Source organism: Hesperophylax consimilis, chromosome 20 (assembly GCF_061612785.1).
Source record: "Hesperophylax consimilis isolate HC1 chromosome 20, BYU_Hcon_1.0, whole genome shotgun sequence".
Taxonomy (NCBI): Eukaryota; Metazoa; Arthropoda; class Insecta; order Trichoptera; family Limnephilidae; genus Hesperophylax; species Hesperophylax consimilis.
In genome coordinates, this window is record NC_142855.1 from 26233169 (window position 1) to 26249039 (window position 15871).

The window sequence follows — 15871 nt, forward strand, 5'->3', positions numbered from 1 at the left end:
ATCGGGAATAAGATTAAGCAATTTAGGGCCAAAGTATGAGAATTGTATTTGAGCTAAGGATGAAGAAGTGGTGGGAGGAACAACTGGGTTCCTCTTAGCATCTCTAGTATCGTGATAATGGAGTACGGAAGTGTATTGGTGACGCGTTCTTTGGGTATGTAATATGATTTTCCTCATGTATAATTGCCTTACATCTAGAACACGAAACTCTTCGAACAATGAATCACTGGGGTATCTGAACGGTTTTTTAAGTATAACTTTAAGAAGTGATTTCTGAGCTTTTGATAAGGGATCAAGTATTGTTTGAGTACAACCTCCCCAACCTAAAGATGTATAATCTAATAAGGAATTACACATGAAAAAGTAAATTCTTTTCATGTCTTTAATGCAGAGAATATTTCTAATAGCCCTGAAAAGATGTGTAAGTTTCCTGACTTTTGATGAAGTTAAGTCTATATGTTTATCCCACCTCAGAAATATGTCTATGATAATTCCTAGATATTTAATACTGTCCACACATTCTAAGGTACTACATTTACATACATTTATGGCATTGCAATGGTGTACAAAAATGCTATGCATCTCTTTAGGTTGACCTGCTTGAGTTGCACTGAAGCAGATGAATTTAGTTTTATCCGAGTTTAGAGTGAGGAGATTGCTGTCTAGCCACTATTTAACTTTGTTTATGCCAATTTCTGCTTTACTGTGAGTTTTTCCCAGGTTTTTCCTTCAAATAATAATACTGTATCATCTGCAAAGGTAATAATATGGTCTGCAAAGGAACTATTACAAAACTCATTTCTATAAACATTAAACAAAAGTGGTCCTAGCGTACTTCCTTGAGGTACACCGAATTTTATATTTGCTGGATCGCTTAGAGTACCGTTAATTTCCACTCTTTGGCTCCTATTTTCTAGGTAGCTGACCAACCATTTTAGAAGTTGCCCCTGGATACCGATTCTCTGTAGTTTACTCAGCAGAATTTTGTGTGAAATAGTGTCAAATGCTTTGGCTAGATTCAAGAAGAGTGCAATGCATTTAATACCTTTGTCTAGATCTAGATTATTAGAGATGATTTTTGTCAAATTGGCAATGGCATTTTCAGTGCTTAAACCATTGCGAAAGCCATATTGTCTGCTAGAAATGATGTTGTTATTTTCAAGATAATGACTGAGAGGGATCTTCACAATTTTTTCAAAAATTTTAGTTACAGAATTTAGCAACGAAACAGGTCGGTAATTTTGTATTAGTGATTTGTCCCCATTTTTGTGTAGTAATATAACTATTGAGTGTTTCAAATGATTAGGGAATTTACCCGCTTTAAAGCTTAGATTAGAATTGAATGCAATAGTTATGGCTATGTAAGATTTAATGATTTTTAGCAGATTTGATGAAATCTTATCTCGACCACACGATTTTGAAGATTTGAGGTCGTCAATTATCTTCATGACTTCATTTGGTGATGTTTGGATTAATTCTATTTTGTGACTGAGATTAGGGATAGATAAATTGGCTAGATCGGTTTCTGTTGTCATACAATTATCGAGAATTTTTTTTACAAGTGTATGTACACAGATGTGAAATAATTACTGGCATAATTTGCCATGTTTTTTGGGCCTTGAGAGTTTGAGTTGTTGATGTAAAGAGATTTAATTTCTGAAGATTTGTTAATTTTAGATTTGGTTATTTGACGAAACGATTCCCAAAAATGTTTTGGAGAACAGTTGTTTTCGTAAATGAGTTTTAAAAAAAAGTTTATTTCGCTGATTTCACTTAATTCTTACACAAATTCCTATACTTTTTATAATAAACTTGTAATAACAAATTCTCTGGGTACGTTTTCGCCTTTTCATGCAGTTGGTTTCTTTTGTGGGTCGATTTGACTAGTCCCGGGGAGATCCATGGCGTTAGTTTTATTAGTTTATTAGATATGGGTTTATTGCTTGTGTGTTTTGAAATATACTCATTTAGTTTGTTAACAAATTCATTCATTGCTGCATCAGTGTCTGCTTGGTCAAGAACTTTTTGCCATTTTTCTAAACTCAATTCGTCAAGTAAATTATTGAAGTTTGTTTGAGAAACGAATTTAATTTTTGTAGAGGTATTGGGCTTTTCTTTGAGGCAAATCGCTGTAGTGTAATGGTCTGAAATAGTAGTGTGCATAACAAAAGAGTCGATAAAATTATTTTTTTTCACATTGATATGATCTATACAGGATTTACTCAGGCCCTGTTCACGAGTAATGCTGTTAATTGTCTGAGTGAAACCATTTTCCGCAAGCAGACAAAGATAATCGTTTGTTTGACGATGGTAATCCGGGATGGTATTAATGTTAATATCTCCTATAATGATTTGTCTTTATAGTTTTTTTGAATTATTTATGATTGAGTGTAATGAATTCAGGAAGGGGTCGATATTTTGGAAAGAGGGTGACTTGTAGATAGCAAATTTACACATATTATTTTTCAGTATTATTTTCATACAGTTTGATTGCGATAATGAAATTTCTTCTACTTGAGCTTGTAGACCGTCTTTAATATATATAACAATCCCGCTTGATTTGTTGAGTTTGAATTTGGTGTGATGTTCAGAGTAATTGGGGACTGTCTTGGAGGTGTAATCTTTGTTTATCCAACATTCAGTTAATATGATAACATCAAAAGAGGAATTAAATTGATCAAGAAAAATTGTAAAATCATCAAGATTCGATATACTTCTAATATTCTGATGTATGATTTTCAAGCTATATGAGCTCCAGTTATAGTTGTTTAATTTATTCATATCTAGAACAACGTCCATGTAACAGCTTATATCGGAATCACTGTAATTATCCACATGCAGCTGAATCATAGTTATAATTTAATTAATATAATATTTAAATATATGAGTTAGTGAGTTCTGAATGATGTGTAGGATTTTTGTGATGTTTGTGTCAATGATTGTTGTATAAAAACACGCGTTATTGTTCGTTCTGTAAGTTATTTGTATGTTGAGAATCTTGAAGGCTATGCATATACTAAAAACAATAAAATGGCCTATATCATGGTAAGTACTTATGATAGAGAGAGGTTGATGCTGAAAATAAGTTACAATGAAAAAATGAAAAAAAAGCAAATATATAAGATCAATTACATAATGAATATATAGGGTATGATTTTGATCTTGTGTGGGTATTTGGGGTGAGGTTTTCTTTCTAATCTATGAATAATTGATATAAGTATACTGTTACCCATTGACAAATGACTTATGATAAAGACAGTTGCTATTGATAATTTTTTTTTAATTTTTTTATTTAATATTTGAAAAAAATATATTTTTACATAGATAAGTATACAGGATATAAACAAGATATAAAACAATAAAAATTAAATTAGCCTTTCCTCACCATAAAGAGACAATGCTCTTGTGTTTGGTGAGGGAATTCTAGTTCAATTATGTATATGTTAGTATTAAGGTAAATAAATTATTAAGAAACAACACAAGATTTAAACAATATTACTTCTAGATGAAAGTAGTGAACGTATTTTGGACTTAAAATAGTTTAAGGTAATTTTTTAATTTAAGGTGAAATTCCTGAATATTTTCGATATTTTTAAATTTAATGGAAGGTTATTAAAATAAATTATGCCTAGATAAAGATAGGTATTTTGAATGAGCTTAGTGTTAAATTTTGGGATTTTAATAGTTTTCTGGTATCTTGCTGATGTATTGAATTGCAAGTTATGAGTATTTGACTGCATTTCTTTGTAAATTTGAAGTATTGAATATTTTTGATACATTTTGTCTATTTTGGGTACTTTAAAAATTGTAAAAAGAATTTCGGTAGAAAATTTTGAGGGTTTTTTCAAAATTACTTTGATTACCAATCTTTGAACTACTTTAAGTGGGTTCAAAATTTTATTATATGTTCCTCCCCAACCAATAATACCATACTGTAATATAGATTGAACAATCGCATAGTACACTCTTTTTAGGTTTTCTAGTCTTAGAATATTTCTAAGTCTTATAAATATATAAATACATTTCCTAATCCTTTTGACGAGTTCACAAATGTGTGTTTTCCATTTAAAATATTGATCTATATATACACCAAGATATTTGATTTTGGATGTTGGACTAAGGATAGGACAAGTTTGATTGCAGTTAGTTCTGCCACATTTGTGTTGGTGTATTATAATGTTTAACTCTGGTTCTGATTTAAATTTATTGATTGAAAATGGGATAAATTTTGTTTTTTCTGTGTTTAAGGAGAGAAGATTTTTATCGAACCAAATTTTCAGTATATTAATATTAGCATTTGCCAAGTTATTAACAGTATTCCAATCCGTACCTTCGATTGTTATGACAGTGTCATCAGCATACGATATTATTTTCCCGTTTAGTTTTTGTATGAATATGTCATTAACATAGATGATAAACAGTAACGGACCCAGAACTGTACCTTGCGGTATGCCGAATTGACTCGTTTTTGGCTAGCTAAACACATTGTTAATTTTTACGACTTGAGGTCGTTTGGAGAGGTAACTTTTTACCCATTCTAGAGCTGTACCATTTAATCCAATGTTTCTTAATTTACTTATAAGTTTGTCATGTGATATGCTATCAAATGCTTTTTTGAGATCTATGAAAATTCCAAGGCATTTTAATGATTTATCTAAAGAATTATATACTAGGCTACTCAATTTTGCAATTGCATCCTGTGTGCTTCTCCCTTCCATAAAACCGAACTGGTTTTCATTAATTATACCATTGCATTTTATAAATTGGCTCATTCTTTTTTTAACTATTTTTTCAAAAATTTTTGCTATATTTGAGATGACTGATATGGGTCGGTAATTGTTTACTTCTTCTGGATTACCTGATTTAAATATTGGAGTAATGGTAGTTTGTTTGTAAACTGATGGGAATACTCCGCTTTGAAAGCTTGTATTTATTATATGCCTTAATGGTTTGGAAATTAGTTTTTTAAAATATCAACTGTAATTGCATCAAAGCCCGGAGCAGAACCTCCTTTCATATCAGTTATAATAGAAACTATTTTGTCTTCTGTGGTGATTTCAAATGTTGCCATTTTTTTTCAGCATCAATATTACAGTCTGGAGATGTTATATTTGGGTCAATATGTATAAGATTGGCTAGATTTTTCCCTACGTTTGCAAAATAGGTGTTAAATATATTTGCAGCTTTTGATGGGTATTCTTTACAACATGTTTTCGAGTTATCATGATTAATAGCACTGATTTCATTATTCCTGTATTTTTTTTGTCAATTATTTCATTTATCACCGTCCATACTCTTTTGCTATCATTTTCAGCCTGATCCAACTTATGTGTATAATAACTTTCTTTTGTATGTTTTATAATATAAGAAAGTTTGTTTTTATATGCTTTAAAATGATTGAGTAAATTTTTATTATTTGGTTGTTGAGTGGTCAATTTGTATAGAGCTTGCTTATGTCGTACAGATACTATTAAACCGTGAGTACCTAATCCATGGTTTTATAGGTTTGAATTTAGATAGTTTGCATTTGGGTATTATATTATTTGATGAGTCATTTATGTATTTGGAAATTTTTTCTTCAAATATTTTACAACAAACATTGAAATCATTACATTGAAATAATTCTATCCAATTTTCCGATTCTAATTTATTTTATAATGTATCCATATCGAGTACTTTTTTTGAGGTATTATTTTGTTTAAATGATGGCAATATTGGATTGCTAAATTTATGGATAAACATACATGAGTAATGATCAGTAATATTAGTATGAATGACAGCTGATTTTATATTGTGGATATCAGGAATATTTGTAAAAATATGATCTAAACATGCAGGTCGTTGACCTGGAACGTTCCTAGTAGATGAATTTACGCACGATAAATAGTTGAGTTCCGCTAACATATTGAGGTACTTATCTTTATCCATACTAGAGTATCCGTTTTCGATATTTAAATTAATCTCCCCAACAATAAAATTATTTTTGTTTCTAAAATTGAATAAAATATTTTTTAAATCATCTATAAATTGTGATATTATCGACATATGCGTACGATAAATAGCAATAACGTTATAATGTTTATTTATATCCTTAAATTCAATATTCAAAATGTTAACATTTCTTACACTGTTAATCTCTCTAATATTGAGTACATTGTACTGGTTGGATATGAATATTCCGACACCAGAGTTTTTGTTTAATTTTGTTATTGTTGTATGATATGAATACCCCGGAATAGTATAATTCAATTCCCCGGCTGAATGCGTTTCTGTTAACACTATGCATCCCGGAAAATAATTTAAATCTTTTAATGATATTATTAATTCTTCTATGTTTTTTTCTATGCTTCTAATATTTACATGAAATAGACTAAATCCTTTTTCAGGGCAGGTTAAATTGAAGTCTTTTATGGATTGACATAATTTTTCTTCTATATACATTTTTTTGTTATCTCGAGCGTTACATAAAAAATCATCCATTTTGAAGTTTTAAGTATAAATAAGTGAAATTTAGCATATTTATTCGTAGTCGATGCGCTCTCTAGCGATTTGCAGCATTTTTTGCCGATAGAGACATTTTGTGCTATTGGCTGTGTGGTCGATGGAAAACTTCATATTATACCTTTTGTTTTGGATACAGCAATTGTTGCAGATTGGTTCTTGTTCTTTGTTGTCACATTTGGATAGTATGTGTTCCTTAGCGCAATGAGGGCAAATGGGGGGCTCCGTCCTGGCGAGACATCTTATCGCTGTGTGGCCAAACTTCAGGCAGTGAAAACATTGTGTAATGGGGTTACAGTCTTCGATGTATATTCTTTGAAATTTGATGTTTATTTTTTTTTGTCTATTAGTGTTTTTCTCAATTTTCCGGTTGTTTCGATTATGTAGTTAGTGGTGTCGTTTTCTTTCCCTTCATTGTGTTTGTTTTTTATTTACTTGATAAGTTTAATATCATTTCTATCTTCTTGATTTATTCCTTCATTTTGTTGTGTGATTCCGTCTATAATTTCTTCTTTCGTCAATTGGCATTGGAGTCTTTTCAACATAAGAAATGGTTTCTTTTTTTTGTATTTCTTCGGCCAATACATCTTTACCAACTACCTTGTTAATTTCTATGGTTAATTTTTCTGCATCTTCTTTATTTTGGGCATGAGATTAGTATTTTTTGATCACCAATCTTTTTTACTCCATTAACTCCGACTTTTAGTTTCGTTAAGTTGATATTTTTTTGAACTTTTATTTTTATGTCTTCGGCCGTCAAGGTGTTTTTTGAGGTAATTAAGATGGCATATTTGGTTCAACATTGAATGTATTTGAATCCACTGATTTATTGTTGTCTTTAGAATTTGAGCATATGATTTTCGGTTATTATTTCTTTCTACAATATTTTCTATTATTTTGGTGAGTTCATCTTGATTTTCGATGATTTTTTTTTGCAGTTTAATTATCTCTTCTTGGTGTTTGATTCGTTCAGATTTCCAAATTTTTTCTAGTATGTATACATTTTGTTCTAGATTCGTTTTAGCGTATGAATCTTTCACTGTTGTGATGTTTTGAATTTCCGCTTTTATGTTTTCGATAGCAATGTCCATGATTCGCTGACGCGTATGCGCAAGGCGCAAACGCCCGAGTAATTTTGTGGCAAAGATCGGTTTTCAACGTCAGCAGTTTTAAACAGTTGCGCGCGACCTTCCTGGTTGACAGTCGGACGAGAACTGAATGAATGAATAAATGAATGTAAAATACATAAAAATGAGTATAAGATATTATTTTTTATCAGATATATATAGCTTTACTGAGAGTATGGGATTTAATAAAATTTCATACCATAATTATAATAATCAAAATGAGAAAACTTTTTTTGACGACGTAATATCCTGTCGAAAAAAAGGGTTATGACTAGTGAAAAAGTCAGGAAATGAAATAAATATTACAAAATTAACCTTATTAAAGTAAATTAAAACCAAAAAATTAATGGACGCTAGGTAATTGATTCGACGATGTAGTGTCATATTGAAAATGGCGACGTGACTCGTGAAAAAACCAGAAAAGAAATTATGATTACAAAATTAAATTTCTTTAGGTAAATTAAAACTAACAATGAACATGTAAATTAAAACAAAAATGAAAAAGGTTTTTGTCCGCTGTGTGTAAACATGTGAAATTTTAGATTTTGCTTTGTTGAACATGAATAGTTGCAGTTGGTACATCGTCAAGTTTTTTTACACTATGGGTAAACATATTAATTATAAAATTTGTGCTCCTTATTTATTATTTAATTTGAGATGCCAAACCACCAGGCGAACACATTTCATATTGTGTTTCTATTAATGTAAGTATGCATACATTATTTTGTACTAACAATCATGAATGCAGGGACATTGGAAGGTCTAGAATCGTTTTAAAATAAATGTAGCTTCTTTTTACAAAAAAAAAAATAGAGTCCTGACGTGTGCGGCTAAGGAGGTTGAACAATCAGTTTCCTCACACAGCCGTCGGGAAAAGGTGGGTCCCCTCCAATGTGGGTAAACATGTGAACTTTTAGATCGCTCTTTCGAGAAAATGAATAGTTGCACTCTGAACATGAAAAAGGTTTTTCTCCACTGTGACTCAGCACGTGGCATGTCAGAGTGTTTCTTCGAGAACAAGAATAATTGCACTCAGAACATGAAAAAGGTTTTTCTACACTATGAGTCAGAATGTGGCTCATAAGATTGCCCCTTCGAGAACATGAATAATTGCACTCAGAACATGAAAAGGGTTTTTCTCCACTGTGAGTCAGCATATGGCTCGTCAGAGTACAACTTTGAGAAACATGAAAAATTGGAGTAAGAACATGAAAAAGGTTTTTCACCATTGTGAGTCAGCATGTGCCTCTTTAGATTGCCCTTTGTCGAACATGTATAGTTACACTCGGAACATGAAAACGGTTTTTATCCAACAAGGGTAAACATGTGAATTTTAAGTTGTTTCTTTGTTATTCATGAATAGTTACAGTCGGGACATGGAAAAGGTTTTTCTCCACTGTGAGTCAGCATATGCCTCTTTAGATCGCCCTTTTGAGAAAATGAATAGTTGCACTCTAAACATGAAAAAGGTTTTTCTCTACTGTGAGTCAGCATATGCCTCTTTAGATCGCCCTTTCGAGAAAATGAATAGTTGCACTCAGAACATGAAAAAGGTTTTTCACCACTGTGAGTCAGCGTGTGCCTGTTTAGATGGCCCTTTGTCGAACATGTATAGTTGCACTCGGAACATGAAAACGGTTTTTCTCCACCATGGGTAAACATGTGAATTTTAAGTTGTCTCTTTGTTAAACATGAATAGTTACAGTCGGGACATGGAAAAGGTTTTTCTCCACTGTGAGTCAGCATGTGCCTCTTAAGATCGCCCTTTTGAGAAAATGAATAGTTGCACTCTGAACATGAAAAAGGTTTTTTTACACTGTGAGTCAGCGTGTGCCTCTTTTGATTGCCCTTTGTCGAAAATGTATAGTTGCACTCGGATCATGAAAACGGTTTTTCTCCACCATGGGTAAACATGTGAATTTTAAGTTGTCTCTTTGTTAAACATGAATAGTTACAGTCGGGACATGGAAAAGGTTTTTCTCCACTGTGAGTCAGCATGTGCCTCTTTAGATGGTAATTTGTCGAACATGTATAGTTGCACTCGGAACATGAAAACGGTTTTTCCCCACCATGGGTAAACATGTGAATTTTAAGTTGACCCTTTGTTAAACATGAATAGTTACAGTCGGGACATGAAAAAGGTTTTTCTCCACTGTGAGTCAGTATGTGCCTCTTTTGATTGCCCTTTGTCGAACATGTATAGTTGCACTCGGAACATGAAAACGGTTTCTCTCCACCATGGGTAAACATGTGAATTTTAAGTTGTCTCTTCGTTATACATGAATAGTTACAGTCGGGACATGGAAAAGGTTTTTCTCCGCTGTGAGTCAGCATGTGCCTCTTTAGATCGCCCTTTTGAGAAAATGAATAGTTGCACTCTGAACATGAAAAAGGTTTTTTTACACTGTGAGTCAGCATGTGGCTCGTAAGTTTGCCCCTTCGTGAACATGAATAATTGCACTCAGAACATGAAAAAGGTTTTTCACCACTGTGAGTCAGCGTGTGCATGTTTAGATTGCCCTTTGTCGAACATGTATAGTTGCACTCGTAACATGAAAACGGTTTTTCTCCACTATGGTTAAACATGTGAATTTTAAGTTGTCTCTTTGTTAAAGATGAATAGTTACAGTCGGGACATGGAAAAGGTTTTTCTCCACTGTGAGTCAGCATGTGCCTCTTTAGATTGTAATTTGTCGAACATGTATAGTTGCACTCGGAACATGAAAACGGTTTCTCTCCACCATGGGTAAACATGTGAATTTTAAGTCGTCTCTTTGTTAAACATGAATAGTTACAGTCGGGACATGGAAAAGGTTTTTCTCCACTGTGACTCAGCACGTGGGTTGTCAGAGTGTCTCTTCGAGAACATGAATAATTGCACTCGGAACATGAAAACGGTTTTTCTCCACCATGTGAAAACATGTGTCTCATTAAATGGCCCCTTCGAGAACATGAATAATTGCACTCAGAACATGAAAAAGGTTTTTCACCAATGTGAGTCAGCATGTGCCTCTTTAGATCGCCCTTTTGAGAAAATGAATAATTGCACACTGAGCATGAAAAAGGTTTTTTTACACTGTGAGTCAGCATATGGCTCGTAAGATTGCCCCTTCGAGAACATGAATAATTGCACACAGAACATGAAAAAGGTTTTTCATCACTGTGAGTCAGCATGTGCCTCTTTAGATTGCCCTTTGTCAAACATGTATAGTTGCATTCGTAACATGAAAACGGTTTTTCTCCACCATGGGTAAACATGTGAATTTTAAGTTGTCTTTTTGTTAAACATGAATAGTTACAGTCGGGACATGGAAAAGGTTTTTCTCCACTGTTGATTAACATGTGAACTTTTAGCTTTCCCTTAGTAGAACATGAATAGTTGCAGTCGGAACATGAAAAAGGTTTTTCTCCACCGTGTGTGAACAAATGAATTTTTAAATTCCTTCTTTGAAAACACGAATAACGGCATTCGGAACATGAAAAGGGTTTTTCTTCAGTGTGGATGCGCAAGTGCTGTTTCAACGATGAACTTCGAATGCAACAATAGTTACAATGGGGACAAGAGAATCGTTTTCCCCCAGGATGCGTCTTAACGTTCGCCAACAAGTCTGAAAAGAATGTGTATAAAGCATAATTAGTCAAGTACAGTAAATATATATATTTTTAAATTAGATGAGAATAAATGGTTAACCTTAACAAAACAAAAACGGCCGTGTCGGCGGTCTGTTTAATTTTAACACAGCGCTAAATGTAACAACCGTGTATATAAATAAAAATGTAAATGATCGTTTGTTTAAAATCTTAAATCTCCGTTCTTCATAAACCTTCTTCACGGTTTGCTTTAAAATTTTGACACAACGTTGCATTTGAATACTCGTGTGTTTTTATATTCCTATTTTATATAGATGTCAGCTGTGACAGGTAAAAACATTTTTTTGAAAACCAAGGCCGTCTGTTAGACAAACTTTTTTTATTAATAGTGCCATCTGTTGGACGTACAATAAACACGCGCAAATGTTTCACTACATGCACAGACAGAATGAGCCACAGCAATGCGTGGCGAAGTATAGCTAGTATATAATAAATATGTATATAACTTAAATTACTTATAATAAGAGGTCTTTTGAGAACAGAATAACTAATGAACGGCAAGGACTGAATTAACAAGAATAAACGTATTGTCTATGAAACAGGCAGGAATTCTGAACATTTGAAACCAACATACCTTTGTAACCCAACTTGGAGGTTGCCGGAGTACTCTCCGCATACTGCAAACACTCATTCTTCACGTCCGGGAGGTAGATATCTATATCTGTATACGACATTTCACATCCAACCTCTTCCTGGGACCCTTGTTCCACCTTGATGGAAACACTGTTGGGAAGACCCATTGCCTCCCGGTAAATGGTCCCAGCTAAAAATAAATAACATAATGATCACATTCAGTTGAAAAGAAATATGAAAGATGTCGGATGTAAGCTGGACCACCTACAGTAAATATCACGGACGATTATTTGACCTCGCGCATCAAAGAAGTAAAATATCAAGATGGAGAGCAGGTACATAAAATTATACAGTCTGTTATACAAGAAGTTATAATGTTATCGCATAAAGCTAAAAATGGTTATTGTAAAAATAAAAAAAAATCACTGTCCAGTTGACAGTTTGTTAATTGTGCTTCCTATCATATTAGTCATACTTGGAATGAAACTAAATCGAAAGCATTATATTTTATGGATTTACTTGACATCGTGATTTAAATTTAAACTAAAATAATAAATTTGCAATCAATAACAGGGCAGCAAAACAGTGCGCAATAAAATAAAGATTGATATTTAAAATATATCACGGTCGCTTTAACCAATAAGACGGCAGAAGAGAGACCGCTCAGTTCCTAAAGAGAACTCAGAACGATGTTGACTTCAAAAACATGACTGGCAGTAAATAGTATTATATATAATCTGATTAGTAGATACTCTCCGTATTCCCCGAAACTCCATGGAAAAAACGTAATAACGGATTGTCGGACGCATCGCCCTCATTTTCAGTCAAGTAGGTTAATCAAGTATTTCGGCATAATTGAGATCTCTATAGGGTTTGCAGATGGTCACCATTGAAGAATCTGTATAGAAGAATCTGCTAGCCCTGTACAATACGCGCAGTTTCTAGAAAACCTATCCATTACAATGCAACTTACTACTCGCCAAACATTCCTTCTTTACGTCGGGGAGGTATATATCTATTTCAGTATACGGCATTTCACCTCCGTCCTCATCCTGCGACCCTGGTTCCACCTTGATGGAAATACTCTCTGTGTTAAGAAGATCCATGGCCTTTTGGTAAATGGTCGAAACTCAAAATATGATAGAGCTGAAACGGAATATTAATGAATTAATCATATTGACAAGGGTTATAATTAGTTTAAAGTGATCACCTTCAGATGGAACGAAATACTCAAAACCTCCAAGGTGAAATGGACCACATACAATAAATAATATAGAACGTTTTTTGACCTCTAGCATCAAAGATGTCCAATATCAGTATGGAGAGCAGATGTCTAAAAATTTTGCCTAGGGTAATTAATTTAATATTTAGTATTAAGGTAATTTTTTATCGCATAAAGTTAAGAATACTTTCAAGGAAACTTATTTATATCACAAGTGTCCAGTTGACAGTTTGTTAATTACGCTTAGTATATAAGTCTAACATGGAATGAAACAAAATGAAAAGAAATATATTTCATGGATACACTTGCCCCTATGCTTTAAATTTAAACTCGATGCATGTTTAAAATCATTAACACATTAAACTTTTAATTTTTATAAATTTTAAATATCCGCTTTCACCAATTACACGACAGAAGAAAGAACATTCAGAGAATTAAAAGCGGCGTTGACTTTACAAACATGACTGGCAGTAAATATATTTGACTGGATTAATATAACCGATGTAAATACGTTAAAGTTGAGTTTTGCAAGAGTTGAACCAGTTGCTACAATGTTATCTGAGTGCTAGATACTCTCAATATCACCCTGAATCTTTATACATATTAGAAAGGTTTCTTAAAATGGCTTAAGCCGTTTTTTGCGACCAGATATGGTATAAAGCAAAATGTTTGATATTAGTTTCAATTTCAGGGTGCAAAGTAAAACAAACTTGGTGATGTCTATTACTGACAATGAGTAAACGCAAGACAATATATGTAATGTAACTTCTAGTGGAATTGACTAATTAGAATAAGCTTAAGTTTTCCACTCAGTGTAAAGATATAAACAACCCCATGTACCGTCTGTCGCGAGTTAACCTGGTTGGTGTTGGGTAACTCAATATATTATAAAGTCAATGTAAAACTGATATATTCTTATAATTAACATGCATCAATTAGGTTGCTCAGGTCTTTCTTATTCAATATAACACGAACCTGCTAACACGAGTACAAGGCAACAGTTCGAATGTGTTGAAGAAATGTCACTAAAAAATTAGAAGTGCAAGAATGTGATTTACTTCGGAATAAAAAATGAGATGTTCACTGAAGTGATACAAAACTGTATAAATGGAACACAAATATTATGCAGAATATAATACTTCTTCAGAAAAGAGGAACAACAATGGTATTGTGTTACTAAGCAAAATGCACTACGACGTAAATAAACCACTCACTAGGTCACTTTCGTGTTTTTTGTATGGCAAAAGTTGGCACACTTCTTAACCACAGATATAGCCGACGGAGCGTTGATGATATGCAAGGCAGAAAAAATGAAAGCCATATAAAAAAAGTGCGACCGTAGACAATAATATTGCGCTCAGCCATTCATTCTTTGGCCCAAAAACAATTTTAAAATTTAAATCGTCTTGGAAGCAGAAAAATATCAAAATGTTACCTGACAGCAAAGTTCACCTAACAAAGCATTGTTCTAAGAAAATTAACTATCAGGGCTCGTGTTATCAAGAGGAAACTTTGTCAGTGGACACTTGTTAATTTGAGACAAAAAACCCAAAAGTAACAAAAAACTTGAATAAATGAAAAACAAAAATTTGCAAACATGATTGTGCTTATCTGCTTATTTTGAAAAGAAAAATAAATGAACTCATGGTCACATGTTTAATATTTTTGAATGTCACTAAAACAATAAGATAAAACGTGATAATCATTGATAAACAGCGCACTTGAGATGATTTTGCATAAAAGACGGCGCTGTACAATTCATCCTAATACTATTTTTATTTTATTATGAAAAGTGAGTCAATGTAATCGATAACATTTATACGCTGTGAAGGTAGACACATTTGCCAAGAAGGCATATGTCATAATGTAAATAAGTAGGTAAGAAGCACTTTTAACAAGCCATTTAACGTATTTTGCGATTGCAAAATCCTGACGCGTAATAACCTACAAACTGTCAATTCTTTTTAAATTTGAACTTACGTAGGGAGTACATTTAGGTTAGGTTGAATATATATTTTTAACTCGCTAACACTACACGGATTATATTTTCATCACAAATAACTTTAACTAGCTAAATTTTAGACACGAAATGATAGTATCTCACGCCATCACACATCTGCGTCATATCCCGCGTGGCCTCGAGCGAGATGTCAAACTCTAAGCCAATGAGATCTGAGCTTTCTGCCACAATATTTTTTTCTATCAGAAAACGGAGTTATGAGTGTCGGTTTCAAATAGGTTTCAAGGACAGGCCGTAGTTATATACCTCTGCACAAGGAAATGGAAACGTCACTAGAGGTGGTCAATATTTGGGTAAAGGTAATGAATTCAGCTTCACGGTAAATATGGAATGTTTACTTTGAATTAATACTTGAATTTAGTTATGTTATTACTAAAGGTTAGTATAAATGTTGGGGAAAACCAAAAATAAACACTTCAAATTTTAATTTCGTTTAAATTATTTCACAAACACGATATACACCGGTCGTCAACCAAAATCATAACACCATGATCATAAACCACTCTCTAGATCGATATCTTCGGGCTTTTTGTATGGCCCCGTTTTGTCACCCCCTTAACCACAGACGACCACAGATAAAACGGTCAATTGGTCCAGACAGGTAAATATATCGTGGACCATAAAGAAACCTCAAGGCCATTTAAAAAAAAGTGCAAACATACAATAACTGCACCCAGCTAACATCGTTCATTCACTAGCCCAAAAAAATTATATTTTAAATATAAAAATATTGGAATGCAGGAAAATGAAAATAAAAAAAACCCACAGCTACGCACA

The 15871-nt window shown here is 33.0% G+C and overlaps 1 protein-coding gene across 1 annotated transcript; it reads right to left on the reverse strand.

The window, feature by feature from the left end:
* Positions 1-6697: 6697 nt before the first annotated feature.
* LOC149414442 (uncharacterized) lies at positions 6698-14098 on the reverse strand. Its single transcript, XM_089643887.1, has 5 exons — positions 14050-14098; positions 12826-12998; positions 11854-12042; positions 11180-11236; positions 6698-6762 (listed from the first exon to the last, which is right to left on the reverse strand). Exons 2-5 carry the CDS (start codon positions 12956-12958, stop codon positions 6698-6700), a joined length of 444 nt encoding a protein of 147 aa, XP_089500013.1. The 5' UTR covers positions 12959-12998; positions 14050-14098.
* Positions 14099-15871: the final 1773 nt, after the last annotated feature.